The 16500-nt window shown below is 44.1% G+C and overlaps 1 protein-coding gene across 2 annotated transcripts in view; it reads left to right on the top strand.

The window, feature by feature from the left end:
- HSDL2 (hydroxysteroid dehydrogenase like 2) overlaps window positions 1-16500 on the top strand; it is a 62359-nt gene that overhangs the window by 9587 nt on the left and 36272 nt on the right. For both annotated transcript variants that reach the window (XM_075593912.1, XM_075593904.1), the window contains exon 5: window positions 9349-9463. In XM_075593912.1, the coding sequence (XP_075450027.1) occupies window positions 9349-9463 (115 nt within the window). The remainder of the gene's footprint in view (window positions 1-9348; window positions 9464-16500) is intronic.

The following is a 16500-nucleotide window of genomic DNA, read 5'->3' as shown; positions in this document are numbered from 1 at the left end:
TCAAATTTATTAAACTGATGAATATAACACAAAAAAATAATAGACAGATTCAAATTTAGCTGAGACCAACCAAAAAGCCAACCTGACATAATAGAAATACAACAAAAACAAGTAATCCTGCTAACAAAACTGGAAACACTCAAATATCCAAAAAATATATAAATAAACAGCAAAATCGATAAGTGGTGATACCTAGACAAACATAGAGATCAAATAGATCCCCATGTTAGTCTGATAAACTGGCCAGTCCAAGTGCACCTAAGATGGAAAATAAGTAAAACAGAGGATAGTACCAGGTGGAACAGGACTCAAAAAACCCTAATTAAATACAATTATAATTGCATGCAGATAAACAGGTTGATTATTGAGGCTAAATAGCCAAGAGTGGCTGTTCCAAAAGATTAAGGTAATATGACAAAAAACGCCATGAAACACATAAAAGGTATATGTGTGTATGGCTAATCCACATGATGATGAAAAAAAGCTGTAAAGCTAAAAACTTGTCATATAATGTCCAGATAATGCTGTGTAAAAACTGGGCATAAGAGTGCAAGAACCACAATGCTACATATGCATATGTGAGTGAGTCCATGGAATGGAAAGCATAATCTGTGTGTGTGTGTGTGTGTCTTCACCACAAATGTCCCATAACTATCCAGAATGTGGACTGAAGATAGGCAGAAAGTTTAGAAGTGAACACATCACTGCTGTGGCTTGAATTACTTGTGTCCCCGAGCAAGTATTAATCAAACAGAAAGGTGGGGGCCACTACGGATACAAGCATATATCTACCGGTCCCACGATTCACAAATCACAGCATGCACATCTGCGTCCACGTCCACATCTAGGTAAGCCAGGACATTCGGATCTCCATCTGCGTCCTAAGTGGAGTCTCTTATTGGATCCGGTCAGGTCAGGGAAAGAGGGGAAGAAGCAGGGAGGCTTGGTTCTGCAGCATAAAACCCCCCCCGACGGCCGTTTCGCCAGAAGTGGCTTGTTCCGGGAGTGATTTCTGTGCTCAGGCGGCTGTATTTTGTAATCACCGCCAGTGCTGACGTCACCCAATAGCCACGACTAGTACCAATCTGGGTACAAAAGTCAAAACCTTGTTAGCCAATGCCCAGCAGAAGCAGGGCACACCTGTAACTGAACATAATTGCATGATTATCTCTGAAATGTTGTGTACAAAGAGACAGATATTTGAAAAAGCCCATAATAATTATAGTACAACCTCATAGAGGAGAATATAACAAAAAATTGACTCATAGAGGCAATAATAATAAAATGAACAGGGAACTGATATACAAAAATTAAAAGATGTTATTACGTTGTCAAAGATGAAATTAACTATAAGATACCTGAATACCACACTGAATTAATAAACCACATTTTAAGAAACATGGTGTCACGGTAGCTTATGACAAGATATAATGAACACCAAATATCTGGGTTGAACTGAACGAAGCTTAGATATAATAAAATATATTTATTCCTTAAAAAAGGTGAACACAGCAATATAGTACAATTAACAGACAAGAAGGTAACACTTACTTAGGGTTGGGGAATGGAGAAGTATCAGCTAGCAATTCTCCAGCAATCCGGTGACATTCAAGATGGTATCAGAAGAAGAACTAAAAACTGTAGGGTTGACACAGTTTATATACCTGTGTAACCCTATTCTTAACATTGAATACAGACTATTGGTGAACATTTATCTGTATCCAATCCCTAACGTGGAGACACAGATTAACCCATGCCCCCCAGCTAATTAGCCCATGTGTACTGGGACTCTATGGGTAGCCCCATAATTAAATCAGGGGCGACGACCAGTCTACCAAATGAAGTATCTGCATTGTTTGTAGGTGTAGACATAACACTTACAAACCACTCCAGTTTGATGATTCTCCACCCTCAGGTAACAATTAGAGTGGCAGAGTCTGTTGATTAGTACTTGGTCTGTTGATTAGTACTTGGTGTAAACAATCAGGCAGTTAACTTTTGATCACAGTGCTTAGGCTCAATCAGCCGGCTGCCCTTCATGACCTATTAGCATAGCAGATGGAGTCTGCATTTTCAGAACAGATCCAAAATACCATACATATATACTTTAATATCTACACATATTAATAAATTCCATTCTGGTGGGCTCAGTGGGTCGAACTTTGCCAGTTTTTAATGCCTACAGTGACTCCACATATTGGCCAAATATCAACTCTCTGCGACCTCCAGAACTGGAGATACAGAAATGCACTTTAAAACATCTTTAAAATACAGGATTATAATGAAACATGGGAACAGGGGAACATACATTTTCATGACATGACAAGGTGTAAACCACATTCCTGGACCGCAGTCCAGTTAACCCCTTGCCTCCCTGGTGAGGTCAGGGGGTGGCCATATGGGGTGCAACCCCTTTAATACCGGGCCAACCCCCTCTCCCTCTACACCTCCCCTTCTTAGTGGGTGACCTGTGGCCCACTGGCCCTAACGGGGAGTGGGGCACTGCTGGCACCCTTAACGAACTCAGTCTCAGAGGGATAGTCCTGACGTGAAAGTCCATCAGCATTGCTGTTTTCACTACCCTTTTTGTGCTGAATGGTAAATTCAAACTCTTGCAAGACCAAGCTCCACCTTAGCAACTTGGCATTCTCCCCTGATGCCCTCTGCAGCCAACTCAGGGGGTTGTGGTCTGTGAGGACCGTGAAAGCCCTTCCATACACATAGGGCTGGAGTTTTTTGAGTGCCCACACAATGGCCAAGCACTCTTTCTCAATGGTGGCATAGGCCACTTCTCTGGGGAGTAGTTTTCGGCTGAGGTACACCACAGGGTGCTCTCTACCGTCCCCCCCCACTTGACTCAACACAGCCCCAATGCCATAGTCCGAGGCTTCAGTCTGTATGAGGAAATGTTTGGTATAGTCTGGGGCAGCCAGGATGAGGGCCCCAGCAAGCGCAGTTTTCAGTTGCCTGGAAAGCAGTTTCATAGGCAGGAGTCCAGGTGATAAGCACAGGCAGTTGCTTCTTAGTCAAATCAGTCAGAGGTTTGGCCACGGCGCTGTACTGTGGGACAAACTTCCTATAGTACCCTGTGGTGCCCAAAAATGCCATGACCTGTTTCTTGGTTTTTGGAACAGGCCACTGAACTATGGCTTCTACCTTGGCTAGCTCTGGTTTGAGGTGCCCTCCACCCACCCTGTGCCCTAAGTACAGGACCTCTGCCATCCCTACCATACACTTAGTGGATTTAAAGGTAAGCCCAGCCTCCCTGATCCTATCCAGCACCGCAGCTACATGCCCTATGTGGGAGTCCCAGGAATTACTAAAGACAACAATGTCATCTAAGTAAGCCCTGGCATAGCTCTGCATCCCTTCCAGTAACCTATTGACCAGGTGTTGGAAGGTAGCCGGGGCATTCTTCATCCCAAATGGCATCACCAAAAACTCATAGAGGCCACTTGGAGTGATGAATGCTGACTTCTCCCTAGCCTCCAGGGTCAGGGGGATTTGCCAATAGCCTTTGCTCAAATCCATGGTGGTCATATCTAGCCGCCGCGAGTTCATCTAGTAACTCATCCATGCGGGGCATGGGATAGACATCTGACACCGTCCCAGCGTTGAGCAAGCGGTAGTCCACACAAAACCGGGTGGTCTTGTCCTTCATAGGGACTAGAACTACCGGGCTTGCCCAACGACTCTGGGACGGAGTAATTACCCCTAGGGTCAGCATCTCCTCTATCTCCCTTTCCATACTGGTATTGACCTATGCTGACACTCTATAAGCGTGCTTATGCAGAGGCTGCAGATCCCCTGTGTGCACTGGGTGTTTTGTGAGATGTGTGGTCCCTGGCATGTCAGTGAAGAGGGCCCTAAACTTAGCTAGCATGTCCCTGGCTTCTACCTGCTGCCTAGCACTCAACTGTGCCCCTATCTCCACCTGTTCCACAGTGTTTCCCTGCTTAGCCTCCCCTAGGAGATCAGGCAGAGCATTGCTCGCCGGATCCTCCAGCAGTGGGCTACAAATGGCCATTACTGCTCCTGTACTCGGTGCTCTGTATTCTTTCAGCATATTGACGTGATATGTCTTATGCCTCTCAGGCTCTACCTGTACAACATAGTTGTACTCATTCACCTTTCGGATAACCATGTACGGTCCCGACCAGGCAGCCATCAACTTGTTCTCCCGAGTGGGTTTGAGAACAAGCACCTGCTGTCCTGGGATGAATTCCCTGCTACGGGCATTCCGGTCATACCATTGCTTTTGCTTGGTCTGAGCGGCCCTGAGGTGGTCCTGGGCCACCCCCATGAGCATCTCTAACCGCGGAGATCTACTACATACTGGATCACTAAAGCATCAGTAGCAGTAGCCTACCCTTCCCATCCCTCACGGAATAGGTCCAGAAGGGGAAGGGTGAGGGGAAACAGTAAGTCAGTCTGTGGTTGCAACTGATCCTGGCTTACCTCCCTGGGCTCCTCTGCGCCCTCTGCTAAAGTTGGTCCCAAAGGCTGGGGGGCTGGCGCCGCCGCCATTGCCACTCTCTGGCTCCGGGTAACCGCCGCCACTGCAGCGGGTTTGGGCACTCGGTCGTAGGTGCAGGTCATCGGACCCAGATTGTTGCCAAGAAGAACTTCAGCATCCAAACCGGGTAAAACCCCCACCTCCCGCACACCCTGGCCCTCCCCCCAATCCAAAAAGATTCTGGCACCTGCAGGAAACGTGGCTCTCCGTCGGCCACAGTGATCTGCATCTCAGGGCCTGGGAGCAATTCCTCTGGCCGGACCATATCAGGTCGGACCAGGGTCACTGCAGCTCCTGAATCCATCAAGCCGACTGCTTGCCGGTCACCAACGGTGACCGGGGTGAGATGTCTGCCCCGGCCGTCCGTCTGCTGCAGGTCCGCGCTGAGATGTCCTCCGCTCCTGGCTGTGGGCACCGATGAAACCGGGACAGGTGCTGCATGGGACGTCTCGCTGGGAGTTGGTTCCATGACTGGTCCGAAGTCTTTGGTGGAAGCCACCCGCACGCGACTTCGCAGCTGGGGTGCGTTGCCCCAGATGGGGTCCGCCGGAACGCTGGGGTTCCGGGCAATCTGGTCTGATGTGACCAGGGCGGTTGCAGTTGTAGCACCGGCGCTCGTGCCGGAGCTCCCCCGCCTTCGGTGGACTGCTGCCCGCAGGCGGCCTCTGAGTCCATTGGGGGGTATTGGCAGACTTTCTGGCCGGTGCCACCACCGCCTTGGCTACTGCTTTGGCGGTCATCAGGGCTCGGCTGGCCACATAGTCGTCTGCAAGCCTCGCCGCCTCCTGGTAAGTCTTGGGCTTCTTGTCATACACCCAAGCCCTCACCGCCGGCGGGCACTGCTGCATGAGCTGCTCCTGAAAGATGAGGTCCAGCAGGCGTTGGTAAGTCCATGCCTCATAGCCCTCGACCCAGCGTATCCCGTACAAAGGCATGCGGGTCACGTAGGTAACATAGGACTCCCGGGGCTGCCTCTCTTCCTGCCGGAATTTACCCCGGTAGGCTTCAGGGGTAAAACCGTACTGAAACAATAACAGTTCTTTCAGGTGTTCATAGTCATTAGCATACTCATCTGGAAGCGCCATCATTGTCTGCTTAGCCAAGCTGGACAGTAAGGGGTCCAAACGTGCAACCCTATGCTGGGGAAGCACTTTGTACTGCCGACACTGTGTCTCAAAGTTCTTTAAAAAACAGTCGATCTGATCAGTACCTTCCAAGAACTTGGTGAGACTGTGCGGATCCAGTTTAAGTTCATCGTTGTTGGGTTGGACAGGGGGGGCAATAAGCGGGTCTGTTCACTGCCATAGTGATAAACTGCAGCCGCTCCTCCGGTGTCCCTCTGTCTCCCCACGCAGTAAAAAGTGCCAACATTTCAAGGGTGAACGGACTGGTAGCCGCAGCAACCAGTACCCCTCGTGTTGCACTGCTCTCGGGAGGTGCACTCGTTCCCTCCCCGAGATTCCGCCGCCCCGGCACTGGGTTCCTTCCCTGATCTCTGGGTGGCTGTATAAAGGCAAGCTGAGCCGTATCCTGAGGCTCTGCAAGCCGGGCTTCATAGTCACCGATTGCGTCAACCATGTCTGCGACCTCCTGGTTCTCATAGGACAGTCCATATTCACGGAATTTGTCCTTCAGCTGAGCTCGGGTCCTCATGTTGGATGAGCCTTCAGCCTCGCTCATGGTTGACGGTCGCAGCAGTGAGGTGGTGTTACAACTTGTGTTAACTGTTGCACTACTGTGTGTTGAATATCTTTTAGTCCCAGGAACTCGCAATTACTCTCGAGTTCCCACTATATGACAGAGTCCCGCAAAACACTGTAATATAGGTTCAGTTCAATCCCACCGCTGCCACCAGTTAATTATAGAGCTTGTCACGGTAGCTTATGACAAGATATAATGAACACCAAATATCTGGGTTGAACTGAACGAAGCTTAGATATAATAAAATATATTTATTCCTTAAAAAAGGTGAACACAGCAATATAGTACAATTAACAGACAAGAAGGTAACACTTACTTAGGGTTGGGGAATGGAGAAGTATCAGCTAGCAATTCTCCAGCAATCCGGTGACATTCAAGATGATATCAGAAGAAGAACTAAAAACTGTAGGGTTGACACAGTTTTATATACCTGTGTAACCCTATTCTTAACATTGAATATAGACTATTGGTGAACAATTATCTGTATCCAATCCCTAACGTGGAGACACAGATTAACCCATGCCCCCCAGCTAATTAGCCCATGTGTACTGGGACTCTATGGGTAGCCCCATAATTAAATCAGGGGCGACGACCAGTCTACCAAATGAAGTATCTGCATTGTTTGTAGGTGTAGACATAACACTTACAAACCACTCCAGTTTGATGATTCTCCACCCTCAGGTAACAATTAGAGTGGCAGAGTCTGTTGATTAGTACTTGGTCTGTTGATTAGTACTTGGTGTAAACAATCAGGCAGTTAACTTTTGATCACAGTGCTTAGGCTCAATCAGCCGGCTGCCCTTCATGACCTATTAGCATAGCAGATGGAGTCTGCATTTTCAGAACAGATCCAAAATACCATACATATATACTTTAATATCTACACATATTAATAAATTCCATTCTGGTGGGCTCAGTGGGTCGAACTTTGCCAGTTTTTAATGCCTACAGTGACTCCACATATTGGCAAAATATCAACTCTCTGCGACCTCCAGAACTGGAGATACAGAAATGCACTTTAAAACATCTTTAAAATACAGGATTATAATGAAACATGGGAAAAGGGGAACATACATTTTCATGACATGACAAGGTGTAAACCACATTCCTGGACCACAGTCCAGTTAACCCCTTGCCTCCCTGGTGAGGTCAGGGGGTGGCCATATGGGGTGCAACCCCTTTAATACCGGGCCAACCCCTTCTCCCTCTACACATGGCATATCCCATATAATCATTGAGGACATTAGGCATCAGGGTTCCTAGCGGAGTTATCCATCTACACTTTTTTTTTTTTTTTTTTTGAGAGCAAAGCTTGCTCTAAATACCCTCTCCTAATTCCCAAAGAAACCTTGGCAAAGGCTTGAACAAGTGAAATATCTGAGTCATGTCTTGTCAAAAAATGTCTAGCAACAGTAGTGATTTTCTTACATGATTCAAGGTCCCTCTGCATTGCGAATATTACGTGTGTGTTTTATTACACGGAATCTGATTTCTCGTAGATATATATATATATTTTGACAGGGGCAAGTTAGAAAATAAATTACCACTTTTAGACTTGCAATCGAGGAATACACTTTGCTCTTAGATGAATTCTCAAATGTGGATGTTTGCAGCATGAACTGATAAGCAGAGCATGATCCACATTAGAAAAAGCCTTTCTTAACATTGGTACTGTACTTAAAGGTTGAATTCCCAGATGGTACATAATGACTTTTGACAAACTTATCTCAGAGATTGGGCAATCTCCTACTCATAAGGTTAACCGATTTACCCAAAACCTTCCTCAAATCCTGGTCTATCAGAAGAATGCCCCAAAATTGATTTAATGATTTTTCTGATACTATTCCATTGGTTATTAAAGGTTCTATCCTCTGTTTTACTTATTTTCCATCTTGGGTGCACATTGATTTTTGCTGTTTTATTTATATATTTTTTGGATATTTTAGTGAGTGTTTCCAGTTTTGTTAGCAGGATTACTTATTTTTGTTGTATTTCTATTATGCCATGTTGGCTTTTTGGTTGGTCTCAGCTAAATTTGAATCTGTCTTTTTATTATTTTTTTTTTTGTGTTATATTAATCAGTTTAATACATTTGTTTTATTTTCTTATTTTCAGAGTGCTTATTGTAGGAGTTTCTTCTTTTTTTGTGATATAACGATGTAAATATATATATATATATATATATATATATATATATATATCAACTGTAAATATTACTGTATATTCATTTGCATGTCTTAGACAGGTCTGCAACCCTGTCTTTCACCATTATCACACAGCACTTCCACTGCATCAAGGGATTCTGGGAAATGACATGCAAATGAGCACACAGTGCCACCTTGTAATATGAGCTTGAGACAAAAGGTGGCACTGTGTGCTCATTTGCATGTCATTTCCCAGAATCCCTTGCTGCAATGGAAGTGCTGTGTGCTGGGCGATAATGGTGAAAGACAGGGTTGCAGACCTGTCTAATACATGCAAATGAATATACAGTCATATTTACAGTTGCTATATGCTTTACTGTGGAGGGTTTTTGTCACTTTTTTTTACCCACCATAACCTTAGTATATATATATATATATATATTTATTTATTATTATTTTTTTTTTTTTTTTTTTGCATCGTTGGGTTTATTTATTGAAGCAAATTAAGAAATAACATTTATTTAACTAATGCTGTCATCAGTTTTTCCCCATACACGTTAAGTCAGTGGTTTCCAACTTGTTGTTTTATTAAGGATCCCTATAATTATGTTGTCAAATTATGCAGAACCCCCAACCCTCTCTAATAGCGCATCTGAGATCATTGCATTGTAAACTATTCTGTATTTGGTTCAATTTTTAAATGACCTTAAAATTGCACGGAACCCTTTAGGATGCCCAAGGAACCCTGGTTGAAAAACACTGCATTAAGATATCATCACACAATGTTTGTTTGTATTCTTAAGAATTGGAGGGGCACTTTCTGTGAAGGCATGTGAGGCTGGAGAATGAGCTGGAATGTAGATTTGGTGCTGCTAACCCCATCATGAACCCTGTACCTGTTTTTGTGCTTAAACAGAATTCCGCTTCTGGTTATTTTTCTTGCCGTATAAGACATAACATTTTATCATTGTCATTTTGTTTAACCAGGAATAGACATCTTGGTGAACAATGCTAGTGCCATTAGTTTGACCAACACCTTGGAAACTTCAATGAAGACGGTGGATCTTATGATGGGTATTAACACCAGGGGAACGTACCTCACGTATGTATCGTATAACAAGTATCATATCCCATTTTGTCACTGCAATATTGTTTGATGCTCCGATTAGAGAGTTGCAGGGTTTAGCCCGTTTCAGATTTCATGTGTTGTTTACAACTCATGATAAGAGTATGTTTTGATAAGAAGCCAGAAAAGACCACAGAACAAAGCCACCAGAAGCTGTTGAGCCAGAAACGATGTTCCCAATCTTTTTATAGTACTTTGTCAGGGAAGGATATTTACTTTTTTTTTTGCTTCCTGCCATTTTGGGAGCTTGTATAGTTGGGGTTGCAAGACGTCCCTTATATACGGGATTGTCCCTTATTTCATTCACTTGTCCTGTTATCCCGGAAAGGTCAGTCATGGCGTATTATTGTCACGTGTTTTGGAGCCTTGACGTGAATAGGCTGAACTTACAATTGCTGTAATGAAATTGGTCATAAAAATGTAATAGAAAAGGTAACCATTACACTCAAGTAGACATCAGATAGAGGTCGACATACTAAATTATTAAAATAATTATGTTAGGACACTGCCTGTTCATTTTATAATACCATGACATCCCACCCGTATAGAGCAGAGATGATAAAAACCAAAGAATATAGCAGTCAAGCAGGAGATACCATTCAGCACGAAGCATTTGCATATCATCACTCATCAGATGCCACACTTTCATATTGGATTTCCGCGTCCCCTATTATAAAAACTTGTGGTAACCCTATGTATAATTCTGTACAGAAGAGTACAATGTGAATTGTGAAAGCAGCGACCAGCTCCCACACAGCGGTTGGCCTTTCTGAGCATGTATTTTACCCGTTGTATCTTTCATTCAGATAAGTATACTTCGACTTTAAATAAAACTTTAAGATCCTTAAAATCCCTCAACTGCAAAACCCTTTCACAGACCTGCAATTGCTGTAGTTGAAAGATCTAGTAGCTGTATGTGATGCTACTTTTCTGTTGGAGCGACATAAATGGTCTTTAGAGATTGTGTTGTAGTGTACAGAACTTGCAGAAAGCGCATGTCTCCTTGCCTACTGAGACGGTTCAGTTGTACGTTTGAACAAGAGACCTGTGAGGTCTCCAAAGCGCTGCTATTTCGTCTCTGAAGAACTTGAATGTTGGTTCATTAGCTCAATGTGCAGTAGTGCTCAGGAGGGAAAATTGGACGTTGGGGTTAATTAACATTTACAGTGATGGGAACGCCGTACGTGATTGCTCCTTGAGTTATCTCGGGGTGCACCCCTAGATGGTGGAAACGGGCTCCACTTCCATTGTGGATCGGGCTGACTGCTCCGTTGGAGTGGACAGCCGAATCTGCCCCTAGAAAATGAGAAAGTGCCTAAAATGTACCTGATATGTCAGAAGGGTCCCGCTGCATCGGGCACATATTGTGATGCCGCAGTCACGTTGCAGGGTCTTGTTTCCCATATTAAGGCAGGAAACGCTGTATTTCTTTAAACAGGGTTTATTTACAGGGGTTTAAATAACACAATAATAGGCCCACCGTCCCTTTTTAAGGAAAAAAACCCATAAAAATAAAGCCTACTCCTATCAGGAAACTGTCTAAACAGCTCCCTCTCTGTCACTGGCCAACTAAACTGGTTCTCAGCTTTAATTAACCCACCAGGTTAGCAACAATATCAACAGTCCTTAGGTACCCCAAATACACATTATTTTGTCCTTATCTCTTGTTGGGGCTCAGTCCCACGAGAGTCCAGGAAATCACCTCTGGATCCCAATGTCCTGGACAGGACCACCCTGCTTCCACAGCAGATTTGCATCCTTTAACTCTTCACGCCCTCATGGCGATTCTCTGGCCCTCGTAGCTCCCCCTGTTCACAGTCAAAGGGTCCTGCAGGTACCAGGCACATCCCCCTGGGCAGTCCCTACAGCCTCTTGGTCTCACTCCGCAGGCTCTGGAACAGGTAGCCAGACAAAAATCTCTGTATAAGCAGTTACCTGCCTGCGTTTAAAACCCTTGTTTCATCAGGAGTTCTCTTGCTAATTAGCTACACCTGTAGCTAGCCTCTCCAGGAGGAATTTAACCTCCTGCACGCTGGAACCAACACTAGCTGCACTGCTCCAGCAGATAGACATTGACTATCACAATATATAATAACAGTGTAAATCAATGATGCATCAAAATGGATACTGTACAGCAATTGGGTTAAAGCCACTTTTTTATTTTTTGTTTGAAGCCCAGGGTCTATGGAGCAGAACCCCCATTAATTTTGTCTTGGGAACCCCTGCTCCCCGATATACCTCCTAATAGGTTCTTTGATTGGAGGAATAGAACTCTTAAAGCTTGTCTTCTAATATCAATTGTTAGTCCAAATTAAAAAAAAAAACTGTCACCTAATACTGAAGCATTAATTTACTCTGCACAATCGCAGCCTGACTAACACCGCTACTTCTACTTTTTACTTGACATACTTTTCCCATCGTTTTGCATCAAACTTTTGCCAAATTGTAAATTGCTGAGGAATGTCACACTGAACTGTAAGAATGACATGGGTATTTTATCTGGTCTCTTTGCACAATTTAAAAGAGGGCTGTACTTTTGGTTGATTATTTTCATTTATATACCTATAATGTGCCTTGTGTGGGCCTGTGTGTGTGTGTTTGAGAGTGTCTTGCAACGCATTGGGTTATGGAACCTACAGTAGCCAACAAATTAAATTAAACCTAACATAGATATGTGCAAGGCACAGAGTTGTTTGTTTATATTTATATATCAAAGCAAGCTTAATGTACTGCACATATCATACATTTACACGGGCTATGTATTCTTGGCCAAATAGCTCACCTAATATTTGGTGTCCAGGGTATGGGGAGATCATCTGACCTCCCTACGTTTTTATGTGGAGCTGAGTTTGAATATAGCAGTTCCCCCTACTGAACCTCCCTGCCCCCTTTTAAAAATAAATAAATGGTTTTCCTTACATGATTGGAACTAGGGGGGTCCCGAAGCTGAACGGCGCTAATATCTGCTCCGGTGACCCCTGGATTCTCTGGATAATTACCAGTAAAGGTATCAGCGTTACTTAATGGTTTCGACTGGGTTTTAAATTGCGCATGTCACGCCTGCCAATAGGAAGGCTCAACAGATGACATTGCAGCTTTCTATTGGCCCGCGTGACGTGGGAGATTTTGTTATACCTGGAGGGGACTAAAATGCTGATGCCAGGAAGTATCTCGGTAACTGGGGATGGGTCCCCGAAGCTGGAAACAGAGCAGTTCAGCTACAAAGACCCCAATGTTCCCATCCTGGGAAAAGGAGGAAACAAAAGAAACAGCGCACAACGCCAAATAGTGAAGCAAGTAATGCTATATATTAGTAATTACAGGGTAATAAATCTGCGTACATCAAAACAGTGGAATAGGTGCATTTAGTGTGTTTCACACAAGTTACCACTCAGCAACTGTTGTCAGAAGAGTCTGCAGCTTGCTTCTCTCAGCGGGGGCGCTACGTTGGTTCAGGAGCAGGATTAATGCCCAAAACCCCTCAGCGAGCAGTACATCGCTCCCAAGGGGATTTCCCTTTACAGCAACCACGCTCCGTTGCAGGTATTGGTGCTTGGTGGGACCGCTCGCGCTTCCAAGCCGTCTGGTGCAGCTCATGTGGCTCAGCGAGCAGATCCACTGTACGGGGGTAAGACCTCAGCTCTGCAAGGGTACACTCGGCGTGCCACGTTGTCGCTCCGTCACGGGATACTGCGTGATGACGTCACAGTCTCCGCAGCAGCGAGGGAACCGGCAGGGAGGCAGTCAAAGTCTCTCATATGCCCAAAATTACCACCGGGAGCAATACTAACAGGGTGAAGCCAAAGGAGGCAATGGCAATATTAAGGCACTAGATAAAAATCATCCAACATGTTTCGTAGAATAAACTACTTCTTCAGGGAATAATTTAGCCATTACCCAGAGGTCTTAAGTACCTAACAAAGATGTCTCATTGGTCAAACAATTAAAAATGGACCAATCATCTAGACTAGGTAATGGTTAAAGTGATAGGGAAGATGAAATCATTACTTTTAAAACAACTTTATTAACTACATACATAATAAAAAGATTTTATAAACATAAACTAAACCTAGCATAAATAATTAAAAGCATGCTGGAATAAAAGAAACACAATATTAGTACTAAAATAGATAGTATCATATGCTTCACTATTTGGCGTTGTGCGCTGTTTCTTTTGTTTCCATTTCTTAGGGTGTGGGGGGTGCTGAGCCACCCCCTGTGTTTATAGCAGCAGACGCCTCTACAAATACACGGTTATGTGATATAATTTCTTCATATATACACCCTCACTGTGGTTATTGTGATTTATTTCTTGGTCACTTATTTATGTGGTTTAGTCACTGCACTATATTTATATTCTAAATTTTGGGTTAGATAGTAGCGCACAGTATTTTCTCTGTTTTTTACTGGGAAAAGGAGGAGCTGTTAATTTTTTCTATAAACAAAGTGTTAATTCGAAGTGACACGAACCCACTGGTTCTTGAGATCTTGAAAGTGGTGCTGCATTCTACCCTCAGTCCTAATGCTCCCATAACCAATCCCTAATGCATACGCATATACAGTTCCAGTTCATTTTGTAGTTTGATTTCCAGTCCTAAATTTGCCAAATTAGTTAAATGATAAATTGGATGCTAAAATGGTAGTGGTGTTGCGTCTTTTGAGTGCTTTTACTTTATTGCAACGCCAATATGTGTTCCTAATTCAGACTTTCAGATGTAGCCAGCCTCATTCTTCCTAGTGGGAACACTGCATATCCTGTTGTAATTTTACAATATGGCTGAGTTTGTATGGGATTCAATGGCGTAGATGGTACAGAAAATCTTATCCCACCATATTAAATCAGAGAGGCCGATTAAGCTATTTACTGTACATCTGTAGCTTTAAACGGGGCTCTCCCACCTCAAACAGTGCTGTTACTAAGCCAAACTGTACTAGAAGAACAATTATTGTTAATTAACCCCATTATAGCTTCATTTGCCTGACAAACAAGGCACCCTTTTGTAAGGTATTAAATATAGTTAACAAGCAAGCAGTGTCCTTCTTAAGAAAAGAAAGAAGCACCCTTCACACAGTCGGTAAACATGCATTTTTGAAATCTCTGAATATTTAGATTCAGTGTCATTGTGTTGGATGCATCATTCGGAAACATAATGTGGACGGCTTTGGCACATTTTTATTCATATGATAATGCGCTGAAGTGTCCTTACAAGCTTGGATACAATGCCAGCCAGGGAAAGAAGTAATAGAAAAAGAATGATAAAAGCTATTGTGTTATTTGTTGCCATTTTTTTTAAATTCCACACAATCAAAAGCACTACAATAGTGCTATTTAATTAAATGGATTGAGCAGGTCTGGCGTGCTGAATGTGTGTCTAGCTTATTTGTAATTGAAGAAAATGCATTATTTAATATCATCACGAGCGAATGTACATACAGAATACAATATTAAGGCTCTGTATACCCTTTAGATGATTGGTAAAAAGAACGTGCATTGTTACGTATGACATTTAATGTATATTCACTTGATAAATACGAGGATAGAAATCTATGTAGCTTGAATATTAATGATGTTATTTTCCATTACAAATATATCTTAACATAATGATCTGAATAGTGTTATGAGGATCTATGTATCCTGAATATTAATGAATGTACCTTGCCTCCCATTATATTTAATGTATTCACATGATAAATGACATACAAATTACAATGCTGAATATTAACGCAGTCTGAATATAAATAAAGAAAATAACGCTCTATTAAATTGTAATATCTTTTATGATGAATAATACACATTATATTAAACTGGTAGCCTAAATATTGATGGTTAGCGTATTTTTTTTTTTTATCACCTGGCTTTAATAAGTACATGGCGGGGGGGCGTGTCTATGACGTCATCCAGGACAGTCGGGTAAAAGCTGAGCTCCAGAGACCCTCCTGAATAACTGCTGATTTAAACCCTTTTACCCCGGGCAAAAACCCCGAAAAAAGCCCCTGACGACCCTCTAAAACCAGAGGGATGGCTAATAAGGGGAAAAATCCCCCGACTCAGGGAGTGGGGAAGTTCTTCTCTCCTGCAAAACAGCCTGGTGAGACAGGGAATAGAAGGCAAGATGGCCCCCAGGCTTCAGGCCCACGAGGCAAACAAGGCCTCTCAGACTCAGCGAGCCCTACCGAGACCCCCTCTTCCCCGGACGGGGGGATCACAAAGACATACCTGGAGGAACTCCTTTCCAAGCTCCAACGGTCATTACAGGCCAATATAAAAGACGCAGTGGCAGAAATTAGGCAGGATATCCAGGGACTGCAGGAACGCACTACCACACTGGAGACCAGACTGGACGAGGCTTTACACCACCAGTCAGAGGCCGATGATGAGATCATACGCCTGGGCCAAGAAATAAATACACTAAGAGACGGATTGGAGGACCAGGAAAACAGGGATCGCCGCCAGAACCTGCGGATCCGCGGCATCCCTGAGGCAGTGCTACCCACACATCTGCGAGCATACCTGAAGGACTTCTTCCTCTCCCTATGCCCAGACCTTGACTCCCGGGATTTGGAAATGGACAGGGCGCACAGAGCCCTGGGCCCGCGCTCCGAGGACCCCAACCGCCGGCGGGACGTGATCGTGCGACTCCACAGTTACTCCACCAAAGATAAACTAATAGGAGCTAGCAGGGGGAGAGACACGATCGCGTTCCGAAGCGACCCGCTTCAGGTCTATAACGACCTTTCCAAGCTCACAGTGGACCGACGCAAAGCACTACGTCCCCTAACATTACTCCTTCGTGAGAAAGAAATAAACTACAGATGGGGGTTTCCTTTTAAATTGATTATTCCCCACAAGGGCAAATTTCTCACCATCCGGCACCCTGAAGATATGGTGCACTTAGCAAAAGCCCTGGGCCTTCCCGTGGACTCCCTCCAACCTGCCCACCCAGATGGTAACCGGGACCAGGACAAAGAGGATCAGCCTGTGAGAGCATCGTAGCGGATAGCCGAGCAAAGGC

The sequence above is a fragment of the Ascaphus truei genome, chromosome 1, assembly GCF_040206685.1.
Source record: "Ascaphus truei isolate aAscTru1 chromosome 1, aAscTru1.hap1, whole genome shotgun sequence".
Classification (NCBI taxonomy): Eukaryota; Metazoa; Chordata; class Amphibia; order Anura; family Ascaphidae; genus Ascaphus; species Ascaphus truei.
The sequence above is the reverse complement of the archived record's forward strand: the minus strand, read 5'-3'. Positions and strand labels throughout refer to the sequence as shown.